We start from the raw sequence: 20,133 nt of genomic DNA on the forward strand, positions 1-20,133 counted from the left end.
GTGGTGTTCTTTATGTAATGTAGTTATGTTAAGACATAACATTAACAATAGCCCATGTTTTAAAAGCAAAATATTTAAGTATCAGATGCAATTACACCTGATATCCACTAGGTGGAAACAAATACCAACTTTGATCAATTTTCCATGAGCTAGATAAATGTAAGTCAAGTTTTGTCAAACAATGTACAACATTGAAAACAATGCATATTCGTTTTTATTTATATATCCTTTTTGAGATTAAGTTTTGCCACCTGACCACCTGGATAATCAAACTGCTTCACATATAACACAAACATGAGTGTGAATGACTTACACAATACCGCAAGACTGATCCAGCTAAGATATTAGGACAGTCCGGGCAAAAATTTAAATTTTGTAAGCTATCGGCTATCGAGAAATCTATTCTGTCATATCTACTTTGAGAGTTTGATCTCATTTCGCTTCTCTGATTTTTCCCTTTTTTCTCCATTTCTTCCCTTTTTAATGTGTTGTGTGTCCCTGGTGTTTTTTTTTAAAGTGCTCTTATTCCTGGTTGTCCTCAAACTCTTCAGCTTTACAACTACTGTTGGTATGTTCAGTGAAACACAGGTGTTACCTGACAGCCAACCCATTGTTTAATCAAAACCATAGATAAAAGACAAGAATCGTTTATTGTCAATAGAAAATGCATTAAAGAAACTAATTTAAGAAATTCCTGGACTTTGAATCTTTTCACAGGTAAAAGGTAACATTCAAAATGGAAAACAACAGAGGTCTTCTCTTACAAGGCAATCCTCAAACTCCCCCATTAAATAGTATTTATACAAGCAAAAACATTTAGTGCAAAAGTATCAATAGTTTTCCAGTGTTTTCCATTCTATATTAACCTTATTTTACAAATTCTGTACAGATCGTTTCATTACCTATAGTTAAATATTTGCCTTAGTACATATCGTTTCTTAAGATGTGCATATTTACACAGAAACAGATTAGAAATGTACAGCAGTTTTTAACACGATTCCTCTGGGCCAGCTGCTGCCTTTAATGTCATTTCTCCTGCTTCAGAGCCTCCTGTCACAGTGAAAGAAGCAGACGAGAGTAAAAGCATCACTTACAGCACATTTGGCTGCAACTCTAACGAAAAGGTTGAATGAAACTGAAGGGTTTTCTTGAACATTTCGACAGCTCTAATCTGGTAAGAGAGTCAAGGGAAAATCTAGGGTTCTGCTGAAAATACATAACACCGGTCATGCTGTACGCATTAATTAAAGTCTAAATCAGCATTGCATATTTACAGCACAAAACTGCACCCGGCTTCAAACGCTGTTTGTCTTCCCCCAGGTCAAAGCTGGAGAGGCCTACAGCGTAGCTCCCGAGTGTTAGAGGAGAAGGAGCAGTGTGTGTCTGTGTCCTTTTGAAACCGCCGGAATTCCTTTTCCTGGTCTCTCTGGCTATGGAACAGGGTCCGTGTCTCCAGCCAGTTCCTTCCTGAGCGCCTGAGCACAGCTCCTGTAGTGCTGGCAGAGCTCCTCGTCAGCCATGTGGCTGGAGTGTATCTCCGCCAGCTTCATGTACACAATGTACAGGCCCTCGGGGTCCCCCCCATCCTCCAGGGCCGCGGCCAGGGCCAGGTGGAAGTAGCCCATGGCGTCGAAAGCGTCCTGAAAGACAGCAGCGCCACGCGGATCAGCCACAAAGGACAGAAACTGAGTCTTTTCCAGACCAGAGCCTCCCCCCAGTAAAGCACACGAGCTCTTCTGTCCTTTATTGAAGACGACTGGGTCTGAGACTGCTTGTGCCTGGATCAGGGGACCTGGTCACCACTATGAGGGTTACAGCCTTACTAACAGTGTATGCCTGCAGATCCAGCCTCTCTGCCATGAGGAACAGAGTGTGCCAAGCAAAGAAAGAGGCCATCCCTGAGCTTAAAGGCTCATCGGGCCCAGGCTTTTCCTGGGCTTCATAGTGTTAAGACAACTAGGAGTATGTGGCTCCCCACTGGATCGGACACTTTCCATCACAGGGTTACACCCCTCAATTCTGGTCTCCATTTCTACAGCTGGGAAGACTGGAGCAACTGGGTGTAAAGTGCCTCACTCAAGGGCACAGCAGGTTCGGCTGCAGGTTCTGAAAGCTTGCTCTGTGCTGCCCTGATTGTGTGCTCAGAGAGGGCACAAAGACGAGCACCGCGGGAGTTCGTGAAACTGAACAGCTTTGCCAACTCTGCCTCCCCACACGTCCCTCTTCTCGTCATCGTTCATCTGCCTGGGCTCTTTGTAGTTTTTCTCCAGAAACAAAAAAACAAATGCCAACACCTTGGTGCATCAAACCACTTAATCCGGCCTTAAAAATAGCTGCTGTGTTTCGCAGGACTGTAGTAAATTAAGCTATCTGGCAAATCTAGGCTTCAGATACTGGCCTCTTCATGTTAAAAAAGATGGGTAAAGTTAACCTATACTGTAGGTACTGCGCAGCTGCCTCTACCCATTCCTGAACATCCTTAAAGATATGCCAGCAATATATTAAATCTGAAAGCTCATTCCCTTTCAGGCACATTAGTATAATTTCTTACCTGTAGCCACAGCAATAGAGGGATTAGGCAGCCGAATCACATTGAGCACTAAAGTACTGTTCTACTGCATTGAGCTACAGTTAATGTGAAGCTGCTCAGCTGGAAGCTAACTAAAGGCATGTGTCACCAGTGAGTCAGTTCTTGATCTTCTGTTGTTTTAAGCATTATCAATAAAATAAAAAAAAATCCTAAAGACAACAACACACAATCAATGTCCAACAGGGACATTGGCCACTATTAATGAACCCAAAAGGCCCTGAAAGGAATCTCAGGGCTCTTACTTTTAGCCTGTGCAGAGTCAGGTCTCCCAGTCGGCAGTAGGCTTTGACAAAGTATCTGGCCTCCAGGGGCGAGTGCAAGACATGAGGGCTCAGAGACACAGCCTTTAGGTAATAGTTCTCGGCCATCTCATACTGCTGCAGAGAGTAGTACACCGTCGCCAGGCGGTGGAAGGCTGCTCTCTCTTTCAGGCGGTCTCCTGGAAAACAAAACAAATTGGGAGACTTTTCAACAGGTTTCTTGCTTTATGCATTTTACTTGCATTTCCTTAGATAGTAATTAATAAACAGTGAAACAGTGAAACAGTTTTTCATCTCAAAGCACTTCGTACCTAGAAGGCCACCCCCTTCATCCGTACTTCACTGAAGTACAGCACCCACCTGTAATATTCACAATACTGACCGATATCATTACTGAATTATGATTACAATACAATACAATGTATTATAGACCAATACCTAACACTGAATTCACATACTGGTGCACAATGAAAATGTAACATTCCATGTCTTACTTCAAAACATGTTGTGTACATACATTATTAGTAAGTAGTTATTTGATTGATTGAGTATTGAGTATTGATTGAGTATTGCTCCTTGGGGTATTGAAAAATTTAACTAAAGTCATGTAATTTCAAAGAAATGTCAAGTGCTCAGTGTTTGGAAGTTGAGTTAAAATTGTCAAAATGTCAAAAAGTTGATTAGGAATCTGTCTAAAAAGACATGTATTTAATGAAAGAATACAGAAAGACAGGACCATGCCCAACTTGAGTGATGAGGATGCTATAGTGGCTATCAGTGTGATTACAGGCCACACATCGTTGAGAGAAGTTGTCTGAAGAATGAGGTGCTCTGCACTGACCACCAGCAGACTAGCTCAGAAAAAGAAAAGGGGTCTGTGCGGGCAGAGCCATGTCCTGGGGAGCTGTCAGTACATCAGCTAGGGACCATCACATGTGCCTGATCCGCCTATCTGCATAATCATTCTCAGTCTGCAGTGATTACAGCATTAGACATTCCAAAGAAAAATAACCTGTACATCAGCAAAACAACCTTAGCTCCCAAGCAAGTGACATAATTGGAGGTCGTTCGGTGATAATGCAGCCTAGGGATGAAATTAAAATCTTTTGTCAGCCAGAGAACAACTGTGATTGTGGCTAGGAGAGTGATTTTATTCCCCAATGAATTTGCTGTGCCCTTGCAGATCTGAAGGAATACAATGTATGTGGAGATAAAAATGGTGCTATGCTGTCTGTGCTGTTATTCATGCTAACCAGTTGGTGAGAGGCAGATGTGTGATGAAGTCAGGAGGAATTTCCTTTAGCACAAGAACGACTCACTGATACACTGACAGAGTCTTTGAATGAACAGTTTCACAGTTCCTGCAAGACAAGACCTGAGGTATTGATATTCCAGCAGGACAATGCAAGACCACACAGTGCTGGGATTACAATGGCATGATTTCAAGAAAACACCCAAGTGGTCTTGCTCTGGCCAGCTTTTCTGTCTCACCGGAGTCCAAGAGATCACCTGTGGTACTAGCTCGCCAATGCTGACTGCAGCTGCACAGCAAAAAATGTACTGAAACAACCCAAAGCGATCTGTCAAGAGACTTATTAGATCTGTGTGTCAACACTGCCAAGATTGTGTTAGTGCTCAAGGAAGTTACAGCAATGCTGACTAAAGATTTCAATATGACAGTGTGTCTACGTGAATACTGAAAACTCATCATGATTCTCTGACATTTTCTATAATTTGGTATAAGATCTAGATTTGATGAGATGCATTAGACCTGAGTGTTGCATTTGTTTTGTGCATCACTCTGTTACAAAGTGCTGCAAGGCACTATCATGCAATGTTCACACCATGCATACCTGTCATTGTGCTGACTTGCACGGCTAGGGTGGCGTACTGCAATGCTTCCTCGTACTGCTTCAAATTCATTAGCAGCTCAGTGAGTTTATTAAGCAGACGCGCCTCTGAGGAGATATCTCCAAAACTTCTTGCAAGAGGAAGAGCCCCATCCTGCGCACAGAATTGTACACATTAGGAATTGACAGCACACCGGATACAAACGAAAATCCAATAATGAAAATACCTTCACTAAGAAACTAAAAAGTAATTTTCCATTTTATGTCCTTTTTTCTTAAAACCAGACAGTTTATCTGTTCACAATCCACAGACATCAATGGTATGATATACAGAAAATCAATTTTTAAAAAATACAAAAAAACATCATTGTTGTTTTAAGCATTCCACTGGTGTCAGTAATGAAAGCATATAAAGCCTTCAGTACTTCTTTTCTTGCCCTTTGTTTTGAGTAGGCAGGCATTACCAGTAGATCACACTGCCTACCCTGTAAAATGGCAGTGCTGCACTTCGATTTCTTTGGCCTTTGAAAAACACGTCTCCGGCCTCCTCGTATATATTCATTGCGAAACAGGAATCATTCACTCTCAGAGCTGTTTTTACGGCAGCCTGTATTAGAGATAAGGAGAGGAACACGAGTTTAAAGGACACAGTCTCAGGATAACAAAAGGAATTCCATATGCAACAGCAGCAGTTTGTGTGTGTGTCTGAATGCCAAGTGTGTGAAAGCTGAGAGACAATAGTCAGAGCTATAATCAGGCAGTACTCCAGCGGGCACCCAGAGAGCTTCCTCCCTTATCTATGCAAGTGCACTTCAGATTTCATGTGACTTCTGTCTGTCTTCCAAGTGCTGGCCTTTTCCTAAAGCTAGACAGTGGAATTGATTCAGATGGCTGAATTACTGCTACACTCTGACTTTTTAAGCTTACAGGATGGGTTCTGGCTGAGAGCTACAAATCGAGAAATACAATTTTCAATCAAACTATTTAAGAATGCACAGCCATACACCCATCAGCCTGTCAAGGTTTGTACGAAGCTTATAATGGTTATGGGTTTTCTAGCTTCTACTAAGCCATGCATAAATACCAGTGCTAAATTATCAAATCAAATGTAGAGAAAGAAAATATCAGAAACCTGTGGACTGAATCTTTCACACAGGGTTTATTCTACAGATGGCTGTCGAATGTAAATGTGGACTGTTTCAGTGCAGACATTGATACTGCAGTGCAGCAGATTAATGGTGGATTAATCATTCTGGATAAATGGTGCAGCCTGCACACACAGCCACAACTTTGTACCTGGAGGTACATCTCTGCCAGCTCGTCCTCCTGGATAAGGTAGTAGATTCTCCCGACTTGAAGCCAGGTCTCTGACTCCTCCTCCTTCTTCCCCAGGTCAATGGATATTCTCAGGCTCTGCTTGGTGTAGTCCAAGGACTTCCTTGAAGACCTACAAGCGTGACACACTAAAATGTCATTCTGTATTTGGTAACACATAACCTGGCTGTGCAAAACGCCCTGGCAGTCAGAGACACAATAAGCAGAACTCACCAAGAGGTCAATAAGCAGCCAATATCAAGTGTTGAGGTGGCTCATCCATACCTATTTAACTAATTAATTAATTCAATAATAATAATAGTGCCTTACACTTATATAAAAAATTACTGCTTTTCTGGACACTCCAATCAAAGCTCTTTACAGGTAATGGGGACTCCCCTCCACCACCACCAGTGTGTAGCCCCAAACTAGATGATGTGATGGCAGCCATAGTGCACCAGTACTCTCACCACACACCAGCTCTCAGTGGGGAGGAGAACAAAGTGATGAAGCCAGTTCAGAGATGGGGATTATGAGGAGGCCATGGCTGGTAAAGGCCAGGGGAAAATTTGGCCAGGATGCTGGGTAACACCCCAGCTCTTTTCAAGAAACACCCTGGGATTTTTAATGACCACATTAGAAATAGAGTCAGGACCTTGGTTTTATGTCATATCCAGAGGACAGCGCCTTTTTACCGTTTACACTATACTGGGGCATTAGGACCCACACAAACCGCATGTTGAGCGCCCCCTACTGGCCCTACTAACACCTCTTCCAGCAGCAACCTTAGCTTTCCTAGGAGGTCTCCCATCCAGGTACTGGTCAGGCTCACACCCGGTTAGTTTCAGTGGGCTGCCAGGGTGAGTTGCAGAGTGATAAAGCTGCTTCATTTGCATTTGAGTGTTCCTTATTGTTATCATTCATCAAGCTAAATGGGTTGATGTACCACAAAACATGAATCAGGCAGACCTAACTGTGACCTTGCAGCTAAATGGCTAAAACGTCTGTTGAAGACCATCACAGACTTGTGCTTCTTCATTAAGGAGGAAATACACTAAGTGAAAGCAATAGCATCGCAGTAGAAAATATTATTGTGGGGAAGAAACACAGTATTAGAAAAACATTCTGACATCCGATTGCTGTAAGTATCTTACTTGCACCTGTCCAGTCTGCAGGAGCTGGTTCTTCTGCATATCTGGAGTTAAACACCAATGCAGGACTCAGGACAGCCACTGCAGTGGATCTCTTGGCCACATATTAGCACAGAACTTGGTTTTAGCCATTTACTCTCTTCTCCTACACTACAAGCACGATACCAAACTGTTCTCCAGGGTTAGATGGAAATGAACACACCCTCAGACTGCACTTGTTTGCTCTCATTTGCAAGAATTATGCTTCTGAAATCAAGCATGGTGTGGTTTTCTAACGCGAAACCTGTAACCTGACCCTTTTCCTTTAACCTGTGAGCTCATGTTCCTCGTAGGTGTCTACTGTTCAGCATCGACTGTTTGGTTTTGAAAGCCCAAAGCAGATAAAGCAGTTGTCCAAAAGAAGCTGAACTTACTTCTCCGTGTTCAGGGACAAGTAGAGCTCACTGAGGGTCTCCAGAAACTCTCCTTCCAGCCTCTTATCCTTCAGCTCCCGGGACAGAGACACACAGTACTCATAGTAGATTATACACTGCCCGTAGAACAGCATTTTTGCATACAAATGGCACAGTAGTTTAGCCACGACTAATTGGCCTATGGGAAAAAAACAAACCAAAAATGAGAAATCTTCTGGATAACACAACATTACAGCACAAACGCCAGGGCTATTTTCACTGCCTTTATGTGTTGTTACAGAAATTTCGTAGCGTCTATAACCAGAATCAGCACTAACATAAAGCTCCTCATAGGTTTCAGGCATTCCTGAAAATGCTGTGCTTGCTTCCAGCAAAGGCATGCAAGAGCCTAAGGGCTGCAAAATGTCAGATGAGACCTTCTGTACTCTACCCAGTGTTGCCTGCACCTTCGGCGCTGCCCTACTGTTATCGCTGCAGGTGGTGTAATAAAAATAAAAATAATTGCTTACACTTATATAGTGCTTTTCTGGACACTCCAATCAAAGCGCTTTACAGGTAATGGGGACTCCCCTCCACCACCACCAATGTACAGCATCCACCTGGATGATGCGATGGCAGCCATAGTGCGCCAGAACGCTCACCACACATCAGCTATCAGTGGGGAGGAGAGCAGAGTAATGTAGCCAATTCATAGAGGGGGATTATTAGGAGGCCAAGATTGGTAAGGGCCAATTGGAAATTTGGCCAGGACACCGGGGTTACACCCCTACTCTTTTCGAGAAGCACCCTGGGATTTTTAATGACCACAGAGAGTCAGGACCTCGGTTTTACGTCTCATCCGAAGGACAGCGCCTGTTTTACAGTATAGTGTCCCCGTCACTATACTGGGGTATTAGGACCCACATGGACCGCAGGGTGAGCACCCCCTGCTGGCCCCACTAACATCTCTTCCAGCTGCAACCTTAGTTTTTCCCAGGAGGTCTCCCATCCAGGTACTGACCAGGCTCCCACCTGCTGAGCTTCAGTGGGTTACCAGTTGTGAGTTGCAGGGTGATATGGCTGCTGGACAGAAGTGTACTCACTGTGCAGGTTCTTGGCCCTGATGGCGACGAGCAGTGCGGTCTCGTAGCACAGCCTGACGTCCTGAGTCCGCTGCCGGTCAGCGTAGCTTCGGCCCAGCCAGAGGTAGGCCTGCACGTGCTCGGCATCCGCCGGGCTCTCCAGGAGCTGGGAGAAGAGCCGGAGGGCCCCGCAGAGGAACCGTTCGGCCAGCAGGGGGGCCCCCGCCGACAGAGCCAGGCACCCGAGGTTGGCCAGCGCCAGCGCCTCGTTGCGCCGGCTGCCACTCTCCCGCGAGATCTTCAGAGCGGAGTGGAAGTGCCAGGCGGCGTCCTGGACCCGCCGCTGCTTCCTGCAGCACAGGGCCAGGAGGGTGTGCACCACCCCGCGCTGGGTGGGGCTGTCGGTCTCGTGCAGCGATCGCAGGACGGGCCGCAGCGTGCCCGCGGCGCGCCCCGGCTCCTCGGTGAGAGCCAGCAGCCAGCCCAGCAGCACGGTGGCCTCAAAGGCCTCCTCCTCGTTCATCTGCTGGCCGGCCTCCACGGCCCTCCTGGCACAGTCCGCCGCCCCGGCCAGGGCCCCGTGCTGCTGATACACCCGCGCCAGGCTCAGGCACAAGTCCCTCTGAGTCCTCACGTCCCGCCCCCGGCTGGCGATGGCCAGGGCCTGCCGGAGGTAAATGACGATCTGCGCGGGAAGGAGCGCGCCACCTCCTTGCCGCTGGCCGCCCTGCCTCGCCGAGCTCTTGACGAAGAGATCGATCTTGTGGAACGCGTCCTGCAGCGACCGGCCTTGATCCGAATCCAGGCTCAGGGCCGCCAGGGACAGATAGGGTAGGTACTTCTTGTGGTAGAGTCGGCTCAGCATCCAGTTGAGATCCACGGGCGCCATGGGACCCGGAGCCGGGCCCGACCCAGGCCGACCCGGATCAGCGGCCTCGGCCGAGAGGGCGATGGTGAGGAACTGCAGCCGCTCGACGAAGGGCAGGGCCTCCTCGGTCTTCCCGAGCCTCAGGAAGAGGCTGACAATGAGGTAGCAGGTCCGGGCCTCCAGGTGCTTGTCGTTGGCCATGATGGCCTTGCGAAAGACGAGCTTGAGGACTTCGATCTCGTCCGCGGAGCAGAAGGCGTGCTGGGGCAGGCAGAGGAGCAGGGCGGCGGCCTTTTCCAGGGTGAGGTGCAGCTTGGCCGACAGCCTCTGCTTCAGGTAGATGGCCGTGAGGTTCGTGTACAGGGCTATTAGCAGCAGGGGGTCGGCAAACCCACAGACGAGGACCCCCAGAGACTCCTCAAAGTAAACCCTCGCTTGGGAGTACTTCTGCTTTTTGGCACACATCCTGCCCAGGAGGAAGCACACTCTCCTGTGTGCCCAGGGCATCCTATGCCTCTTGGCTTCATCCCGCATGGCCTCCAGGTGCTGCAGGAGCTCGTCCGCCGAGCCGGCCCCGAACATGGTGCTCAGGGGGACCAAGGAGAGGTCGTACAGCTCGCGGAAGTGCTCTTCAAAGCGGTCCTCGTTCAGCAGGACGGTGACGGGGTCCACGGCCTCCTCTTCTTCCTCATCCCAGCTGTTTTCGTCGCCGAAAAACCTGGGGTCGTCCTCCAGCTCGGCCATCTCCTTGAAGGTGTCGTCGAGGCCGAAGGACAGCGGTTCGTCCCCCTTTTCCGGGCTGCTTCTCGCAGTGCAGAAGGACTGTCTGGGTGAAGAATGACAAAGGGGAGATTCACTCTTCTCTGAAACAGAGCTCGTCCGGATACTGTTCGCCCCTCTGTTCTCTGAAACGGGACATGTCATGAAAAGGTCATTCACAGTCTGTTCCGAATCAAGGTCAAACAGTTTAACAGCACCTGAGCCTGTTCCACCCATTATATCCTATTGCATCCTGCTTTATCACCCTGACGCCGGACACATTTCAAATCTGAAATTTCTTTCTAAGAAATTGTGATGTACCCTGTTAAACACTCCAACATATTCCACCAAATGTTCAGAACCTATAAAATAAGACAGATGTTTACATTTGTTTTTAATTACCTTGTTTGGGCTGGTTTATAATATATGGAATGTCTGAATTGTCCAGTCTATCTGCGGAATTAAAAACAAAGAAGTAAAATGCACCGATTGTAAATATAACCATTGAGACTGAAAGGAACAATGAGTTGATCAATTGAAAAATATTTTATGCAATTATTATGTTGCCAAACTCTGCTTGTGAAATGATTGTACAGAACAATTACCATGTTGCAATGTTGTACATCAACACACGTCGCGTTATGCAGAGAACTATGAAGTCATGCCTTATCATGAAGGGGAAGGAAAGGTGATTTTAAATCCACGGTGTACAGGCCTTACCTAGCCTGTAGATCGTGCTGATGTCGCTGGGGAAGAACGTGCTCAGGAGAGGAGCGTAGCACTGCTCGCTGCAGGGGTTAAACCGACAAAGCCAGGCTCTCTCCTCTTCACTCAGAAAGACCAATTGTCTGTCCCTAAAACGAGAACAAAGCCCACATTGTCGCCACAGTGAGTTTCATTTCAGCGTTTTCAGCATGAAAAATCCCCTCAGCCCCCAGGGGGACAAATAACAAAAGCAAAAGATTATCAGGAAAACAGGTAACTGGATGTTGTTGCTTCCTTTAACGATAGCAACTCTGTAAACGAAGGTCACTGTAAAAGATGTGCATATACTGTACACAGGCAGCTACAACACTATTCAGCTGACAACCCAGGCAAGCTCTAGAAATAGATGCTATATGGAGAACACATGGTTTAGGGCTGCTGGATTTGCTTACAGTAAGTGCAGCTCCTAAAAGCTGTTGCCTGACTTTCATCACTATCACTGCCTGATATAGTTGAAAAGAGAAACAACACATAGCAGATTAGAACTGGTTAGCTGGCGACTCTGTTTCAGTTTGGAGGAGCGCGCCCAGCGCCCACACGTTCGTCCGTGAGCTCTTACAGTGGTCTGAGGCCCTCTGGCTCCACGTGGGACTTCCGGACGAGCCCAGAGCAGCCGCTGACGAAGTGACATCCTATAAACCACTCCAGGCTGGACAGCAGGAATCCCACGACCTCGATCAGGTCTCCCTTGCCGAAGGCCAGCTCGTCCATACAGGAGGGGCTGTGGTCCACCACAGCGACACACGTGCCTGTTCCTGTCAAGGGTGCAGCACAGGAGAAAAGAGGGGCAGAAATTAGACCTTAACTGCACCTTTAGGAAGTTTACTTTCTCCAGTTACACCTTGTTCATTCATGTGGCTTTTTCTCGGTTTCCTACTGTCAGCTTCTACCATAAGTTAACGGTGATATACTGAGCCTTACTCTGCTTTTGCAAAAGGTACAGCACACTAAACCTTTATAAGACATAGTCATCCTTCAGTACAGTAGGAACTGCACATTTTGTGTATTTGTTTATGTGATTTTAACCATGTATTTCCCTCTTCCTGCAAGTGGGAAAAATCGTATGAAGCTTTTGTGTTGCAATATTTCACATAAACCTCTTATTAAAAAAAGGAACTGTTATTAGTACTGATGCCACTACCGTGCACTCAGGTATGTTCAAAGATACTCTGCCTAGCCATAACCCTAACCCTAATCACAATTTTAATCCTGACACCTGTCGCTCTATACAGTACAGTATACTCAGACTCATTTTGATACACACCAACGGTGAGGATGAAACAGCTTCTTTACACAACAGGTGGTGGGAGTGTGGAACAAGCTTCCCGGCCATGTTGTTGAAACTGATCCTGTGGTTTCATTTAAGAAACAGCTGGATGAGATCTTCAGCTCAATTAAATACTAACTATCCAACTTGCTGCATGGCCTCCTCTTGTTGGTCTTATGTTCTCAATAAGGGCTCCTCCTGCCTGTGACCTGTCTTATGTTCTTACCTAAAGGAAGGTCAAACACGTGTTTAGTGGCTGGAGGACCTCCAGCACTTCCTGGGTGCTTCCGGAGGAACCACCTGTGAGCAAGAAATATGTAAATTAATGCTTCAATTAAGTTCATTGTCACATTACAAAAAGGTCCCAGTGGGTACTGGGGGATTAGCTGGTGATCTAGAGGTTAGGATTCAAGGCTCTCACTGACATGGTCCTAGTTTCAATCCCAGTCAGGGTAGAGGGGGTGTGGTGTTGAGGGTAGTGGGAGTTTGGAACAAGCTCAGCCATGCTGTTGAAGTAAATAGCCTGGATTCCTTCATGAAACGCATGGATAAAATCCTCCAGCCAGAACAGGAGGCACATCTTTACACAAAGAGTGGTAGGGGTGTGGAACAAGCTGCCCAGCTCTGTTGTTGAAACTGACACCCCGGTTTATGTCAACAAACAGCTGAGTGAGATCCTGGGATGAATTAGCTACTAATTACCAAACAGGCTCAATAGGCTGAAAGGCCTCCTCTCATTTGTAACTGTTCTTATGTATTTAAGTTTATTCCATAATGCAGTAACATTAATTAAACATGAGGAACGCAATACTGATGTCAAGGAAGTGCAGAATATTCAGAAGGTGGAGTTTTTAAAAACAATTTAGAATCTCAATGTTTTCTATTATCATTACGTACCCACCCAACATGGAATCAATTGTCAATTGTTTCGTCACCCTGTGGCTCACATCAGTGAGGCCTGTACCACACTGGGGGAGAGAGGAGACTGGAACAGACCGGAACATCCTCCGACTCTCCCCCTGAACTTTCCCACTGGGAGCTCTTCAGAGGAGTACACGAGCGTTTGGACCGATTGGAGGAGTGGCGTGCGCCTCTCTGATGTCCCAGCTGTGGGGTCAATTCCAGACCTGAGGCGCTATCTGTGTGGAGTTTGCATGTTATCCTCCTGTTTGTGCACATTTCCACCTACAGTCCTAAGACTTGCTGGTAGGTTGATCGGCTTCTGGGAAACACTGGCCCTGGTGTGTGTGTGTGTGTGTGTCTGTGTGTGTGTCATGTGATGGTCTGACATCCTGTCCAGGGTACTGTATATCCTGCCTTGTGCCCTTTGCTTGCTGGGATTGGCTCTGGCCCCCTGGTGACCCCTTACTGGATAAACCATCGAGAAGAAGGATGGACGGAGGTTTGGGAAAGAGGAATTGCACTCACTGATAGAAAGGATAAGGAAGAGGCTGCATGGCGTGGACAGGCACCAAGCCGTGCTGGCCTGTGGACAGCAGGGTGCCCTCCCACTCCGAGTCCTGCCCCACGTCCCTCACCATCACCAAGTCGTTCCTCCTGTAGGGCAGGTGCTCGTCCTCCTCGCCGTGTTTGCTGTTGAACAGAGCCTTGGCAAAGAACGACCCTGCGCGCGCACAAAACAGAGAGGGAGCTCGGCTGAAACAGGGCCTCTTGGTTTCCTGGACCCCGTCCTCTGAGTGAGGTCAAGCTCTCCCAGCCCTTTCTCCCAGCCCTGCCGAGACAGTACACCAGCCTCCTCCTTTAAAACGGGTATGCTATCAGCGATCCTGAGCCAGAATGCCGCTTCCTCTTTAATACAGAGGCTGGCAGGCTTCCTGCAAAAGCAAACAGCTCGCCGGCTTTATCAGACCTCAAACGGCATCAAGACACTGAGGATACTTGCAAGGATCCAAAGGCAAGAGACGCTTCTGAATAAATATGTGGAAAATGCAGGATCACAGGATTCCAGAATTCCTGCTGATCTGCCAAGTGTTGCTTCGTGGAAGGAAGAGGTCACGGCAGTACAATGCAGCTCCTTGAGAGCCTGCGAGCAAACACCATGTCTGTCTCATCAAGAGGGGAGCAGGGCTGCTGCCCTTCAATCTAGAACACACTGGATTTATCGCAAAAGGGCCTCCCGCAAATCTCACGACAAGGAACGTCTCTAGGCTGTGAGGCTGTGAAATCCGCCTTGTCCATGCAGGGGTTAAAAAATTCCGTCGGGATCCATCCTGCCCTTATTCTTTTCCTTGTCCTGCAGAATCAGGACCGTGTCAGTAACTGCTTTTATTGAATTACACTATCTCTGCAAATAAATTCATATTACATCATTCAGTTTAGGCCCCGAGTTTCTTGCTGCCACAGACATAATGTGCTCATAAATTAGAATCGTTATTAGGAAATTACCATCACTACTGCATTGCTCCCGAGATCTACATACTGTAAACAGCCCACGCTGTCAGTGTGGTGAAGGTCAGGGCGCTGGGACTGAGAGAATGTTAGCCAGTGTTAGGGTCAGGGCTCAGCGTAAGTGTATTCAGTACAAGCTAATGTCTGGTCCCGCCCAGGGATCAGGGCTTCGGTGAACAGGCAGGATAGCGTGAACGAGGGTCTTGCCTTCCTCCAGTAGCAGCCCCAGGTACATGGTGGCCAGGTGGTCTTCGTCCACGCTCAGGCAGATTTCAACCTCGCGGAGCAGCGCCAAGTCCAGCCAGAAGGTCTGGTCACAGAGGAAGTTCTCCAAGCACCGCGCCACATAGCCTGAGAACATCGAACCCGAGGTCTCCTTAAAAGCGACGCAACACGGCACTACAGAGGCCACCATTCTGTCAACACTGGGCCTAATATGCTGTATATTGGGTTTAAATTCAATTCAATGTATTTTTATATAGCCCCCATCACAACTAAGTTGCCCCAAGGCGCTTTACAATGCAAGTAACCATACATGTTGTGAATACAGAACAGAAGACCAGAAGAAAAGGGAGGAGAGAAACCAAAAACTCCTTAGTAAGGAGAAAAAAACCCTCTAGGGGTCCAAGGTCAACTGGCTGCCCAACCCCTTTGGGCATGCTAACATTATATAATTAAAAAAAAAAAGGATTTGGTTTATTTTTCAGATCTAAATCCTAAACCGAACAATAATCTAAATCCAGAATTTTACCTATAGCATTTGGTACATCCCAGGAAGAACAACAGATCCCATTCTCTCAAGATGAACTTATGCTAAGGTGCCTTCATTGGAACACATTATTCATATTCCCCAAAGCATGGGGCCACATTTCATTTCTGCAGAGTGCAGCTCTAAAACCTTTTACTGTGAAACATCCACAAGCTGCCCCTGAGTGATATCCAGCCTTACAGCGCAGAACGCATCCGCCTTCACACAGTCCACCCTCCACCCACTTCCAAGCAGTTGCAAACCCTCACTCATGACCCCCCACAGCTCCCGCCCCTTCGTACCTAGCGACAGGTAGGTGGAGAACTTCCAGATTTCTTCCACTGTCTTAAAGGTGATGACAAAGCTATCCGTCTCCGCGTGCACAGACACGAGCCGGGCAGACAGGTCCTGCACAGAGATCAGGGTTAGCAATGCTTTAAGGTTCAAGGGTCGTCCACTTGTTTTCAAAGCCCATGCCGCACCAAGATGCAAGTGCATAAATGATCAAGTGTAAGATTCCAGTGCACTGTATTTTCCGAGCACTTGCCTACATCGATCATCCGTAAGCATACATCTGCGTGGTAACATATAAAGAAGCATTCCTGATATTACCCAAAGCATTCCTTGTTTTTTTCAGTGGAATTCCTTTCACTATGAAACGTGAGGAGGAAAATCACACGCACGATGAAGTACAGTAAGTTCTTCTGCTTTTTTGTATGAATGGTGGCCTTGTTGCGGATCGTATAGTGTGCTCGCTTCAGCCACGCTGCATATCACTGGCTCGTTTGGGCACTTTAGCATCAGTGAAAATGGAAATGGCAGTGAGTCATCTACAAGCCTGTAATAAGCCCCCCACTGGACTCGGGCCCCACTCCCCTCGGCCCCAGCTGCTGGTTCCCTGCTCCGCGGTACCGACCTTGAAGAGCTGGGTGACATCCTGGCTGTTGCTCTCCACCACCCTGAGCCGCGTGCGCACTGCCTCCTGCAGGGCATCGTCGGGCAGCGCGCTGGATCGCCGTCGCACGCTGAAGACCAGCAGCACCTCTGCGCAGGGGAGACACGGGACACGCAGGCACTGACCTTACCGCACAAGGCAGACGGACAGCAGGGTCTGACGGCACTGGGCCTTAAGCCGATACCGCATTCATGACACAGACTTGTAATTAAAGCACTGGAGAAGGAGATGGTGATAACGAAAGCATCTGGATTACTGCGGAATGTGCAGTAATGTGCAGCAAGGGTCATTAACTTGTTTTCCAGGCCCCTAATGCACCCAAGAGTGTTTTAAGCAATGAAGATATAAATGCACGAATAATCAGCAGGTTATAATCGATGCAGTGTAATAATCAAGGCAGAATTGGTCTGGCTGGGCAAGAGCTACTTGGCTGAAGGAGACGTGGAACAGTACCTGAGGAGAATCTCTCCCCCACAGCCAGAGAAATAGTGCTGCCCCCCAGAAACGATTCCTTCTGTTTCCAGGGGTCCCCAGCGTCCGGCACCTCCTCCTCATCGCCTGGCGTACAAACACAGGACACTGGTTTTCAAATGCACTCGGCCAGGCTTGCAGTGATCGTCGGCTTCATGGAGCACAGCCTCACTTTATCTGCCTTGAAACCCTCCGGGAGTCTCTCCCACTCCCGAAGAAGCCAAACTGATCCAAACAAACCCTCCTGCCCCCTAGATGTATCCTGAACTGTAACCCTACCTTCCTGATCATCTCTAGCAGAGCCCTAAATGGAAGCCAAACATTTCAAGCAGCTGGGTTCCCACCCCACTGAAGCACTGAGTCTTCTAATGCTATAGATTTCACAGGTGCACACATCTGGTTCCATCCTCATGAACTGTCCCTGCTCGCTGATTTCATTTCAAACACAACAGCAGTGCAGAGCGCAAATTCTGTAACTGTCTTCAGACCCTCTGTACAATGAATTGTGAGCAGGCCCTCTACAGAATAAATGATTGTATGCAAACTCAAAACACGTTTATCACATCGTATTTTCTACGTGGTTTCCTGTAGGGAATTCATTTAGCTGAATAATCACGATGGGATTCACCTAGCATCAGTGAATTACTGTTTCAAATCTGATTTGCCTCTGGTTTGTGGGGATGTAAGATAGCTATTTGTTCTATAAAACAGCATGGAGAAATGGAAGTTACGGTAAGTCATCTACATTTTCACTTTTAGTGCATTTTGTCTCCCTTATCAGTCGCTAATGCCTTGCCATACCCTGCTCATGTTTTGGGAGTAATGCCCTGGAAGAATTGAGCAAAATATTTCTGGCACTTTTCTCCTTCAGAGACTGTGAACATTGCAGTCATAAATGAGTTGCACAAAGATAATTCTCCAATAGTGGTCAAACATACAGTAGGAGTGTGACGCTTCACCAGCTTTTACAGGCAGTCTTTTTGAAATGGAAAAGATCTTTCCACACGTGTCACTCTCTTAATCAGTGCAATTACGCAGAACAGGGTTCGGGGAAATGTGCTCGTCATCTTAAGCATGTTTGTTGAGGTTTTAATTTCAGTAATGTAACACAGGAACTGTGCATTAGTGGTAATTTCCCAGGGCTGGCTTGTAAACAGGATCCTGAAGCGGAGACCAGTCTATAAATAGCCCCCAGATGTTTGGAGTGGCACTATTCTCTGTATTTGTACAAGAGCGTACCTGAGAATCCACAGGGTAAGGGGAGATGCAGAAGTCCTTTTCCATTTCAGCTACTGTCCCTAACACTGACCCTCAACACTTACTGCATGGGCTTCTTGTCACCAGCGGCAGAGCTGCAATTACGCACTGATGGCCTAATATTTGTTGTACAAAGCTGATAGAACTCAATCCTTCCAGAGGTTAAACAGTCCCTTAACAGCTGGAGCTGTGGTTTGCATTACTGCCTCAGAGTTTTGGAGCTCTGGGCTCAATTCTTGTTGTGTCCAAAGACATGCCAGTAGGGTAATTGGGCTTTTGGGGCAATTGGCTCTGGTGTGAGTGTGTGAGTGTGTCTGTGTGTGCCCTGCGATACACTGGGTGTATCCTGTCTTGTGCCTATTGCGTGCCGGGGTACGCTCCGGGCTCCCCCGCGACCCTGTACTGGATAAAGAGGTTAGAAGAGGGACAAAACTTTACAAAACGGGGAAACAAAGAAAGTCAAAGCACAGTGGTGGGCTACAGCACCTGTAGTCATGATGCCATTTCCTTGCGTGTCTTCATTGACTGTGGCCAGCGTGTAGGGCGGATCTACCCACAAGGCATCCAGCTCAGGGGATTCTTTGCCTGGGGAATACAGAAGGGTTCAGGAATGCAGCATGTCTCCCCAACCAAGAGGCATCCCTGGAGCTGAGCGGACAAGACGGCCAGGAGTCAGAGCACAGTCTGTGAAGGCTAGTCAAACTCTAAAGGCCTTGACTTGAAAATGTAACTCTTTTTCTAGGCTGAAGAGGATATTAACAATCTACATTGTTAATAGCACAGACCTCTAGACCGTGTTCCTTGGCTCTTCGAGGATCTCATACTTTAGTCACAACACTGATGACTAACCTGTTTCGAATCTGCTTTCCAGTGATATTTCGTATCATTGCTGCTCCCATTTACAGAGGACATTATGAATATTTACAATAAGATAATAGACTAAGCGAACTTTTCCATGTGTAGGGCATATGCCACATTCGATCCAAGCACTAATCTGTTTCTGCGATTTCCATATCACACATTAAAAAAACATCTCCCCACGACCCCACCAGCCCGTCACAAGAACGTTAACAAAAGCCAGACTGGGACCAACCTGAAAACCAGAGGCAGTGTCCCACACAGGCACCAGTGCAGCACAGGGCCATGAGTGTCAGGCAGCCGTGTTTCAGCGAATCAGCCTGATCCCGATGCCTGGAGTAAAGCTGAGTTGCCTTTGGTTTCACAAATACTGGCGCACAGAGGGACTCTCTCCCTCCCTGTCTCTCTCTCTCTCTCACTCGCTCACACTGGAGCTATTTTCCCAGAGCCCCATCTCTTGCCGCACAATGAATGCTTTGCTGGTAGTATGGCTGTGTAGGTTGTGCGGGACCTCAGTGTGCCAGTGTCTCCGTGAGCATCATGGCTCACGTGCTTTGCTGTGCCGCTTGTCGTTTTTTGATCAAACAGCAAATCACACTTTGTTCACTCTGTGCTTGGCTATCGTCCGGTCCAGAGCACAGCCCAGACCTCTTACACATCTGTCGCTTTCCTGCGGAGGAGAGCTGTGCAGCCTCACTGGAAATTAGCCCACACATACTGTCAATGAACGAGGTGGAAGAAAATCTGCCAATTTTAATTTGTAAAATAATTGGCGGATGCAGAGTACGGATTCTTTGAAGCCCTGTACCATTCCTGTTTTGGTGATGTCTCGTTGTTTTGAGTTCGGTTTCAAAGGACTGCTGTGCCTTTTGTGAATTTCGACTGCCCTTAAAACCATTTATGAGGTCTTCACGAAACTGGAAGGCAGTGACTTTCAGTTATGAAATTTAAACTCACTCCACGAGCTTTGATCAGTGGCTCAGCAAGCTGCTCGTAAACCCTAAATATTTTCAGAGACATTTTTTGAATATGAAATATGAAAACACTCTTGGCAGCACAGTGTGGGTCAACGCGTCATATCATTTTCTGCTAAGTTCCCTGGGTCTACCAGACACTGGAATGTTAGCCCTGTCAAAA

The 20,133-nt window shown here is 47.2% G+C and overlaps 1 protein-coding gene across 1 annotated transcript; it reads right to left on the reverse strand.

The window, feature by feature from the left end:
- Window positions 1–631: 631 nt before the first annotated feature.
- Window positions 632–19,328, reverse strand: sh3tc2 (SH3 domain and tetratricopeptide repeats 2). The gene is made up of 18 exons (XM_015349372.2): window positions 19,232–19,328; window positions 18,625–18,723; window positions 16,864–16,968; window positions 16,372–16,499; window positions 15,758–15,863; window positions 14,915–15,058; window positions 13,727–13,922; window positions 12,525–12,598; window positions 11,591–11,786; window positions 10,987–11,120; window positions 10,669–10,719; window positions 8,661–10,412; window positions 7,579–7,756; window positions 5,997–6,147; window positions 5,185–5,307; window positions 4,704–4,854; window positions 2,833–3,029; window positions 632–1,640 (listed from the first exon to the last, which is right to left on the reverse strand). The coding sequence occupies exons 1-18, from the start codon at window positions 19,281–19,283 to the stop codon at window positions 1,431–1,433; spliced, it is 4,047 nt and encodes a 1,348-aa protein (XP_015204858.2). The 5' UTR covers window positions 19,284–19,328; the 3' UTR covers window positions 632–1,430.
- Window positions 19,329–20,133: the final 805 nt, after the last annotated feature.

The sequence above is a fragment of the Lepisosteus oculatus genome, chromosome 11, assembly GCF_040954835.1.
Source record: "Lepisosteus oculatus isolate fLepOcu1 chromosome 11, fLepOcu1.hap2, whole genome shotgun sequence".
Classification (NCBI taxonomy): Eukaryota; Metazoa; Chordata; class Actinopteri; order Semionotiformes; family Lepisosteidae; genus Lepisosteus; species Lepisosteus oculatus.

What these genes read in the sequence shown, in the direction of transcription:
- sh3tc2 (XM_015349372.2), bottom strand. Translation starts at nt 19,283, where the DNA reads ATGGCCCTGTGCTGCACTGGTGCCTGTGTGGGACACTGCCTCTGGTTT. An exon ending in GGGGCTGCTACTGGAGGAAG is followed by an intron (nt 13,923 to 14,914) that starts GCAAGACCCTCG and finishes GTGCGCGCGCAG; the next exon opens with GGTCGTTCTTTGCCAAGGCT. An exon ending in CTTCCTTATCCTTTCTATCA is followed by an intron (nt 12,599 to 13,726) that starts GTGAGTGCAATT and finishes TCTTGCTCACAG; the next exon opens with GTGGTTCCTCCGGAAGCACC.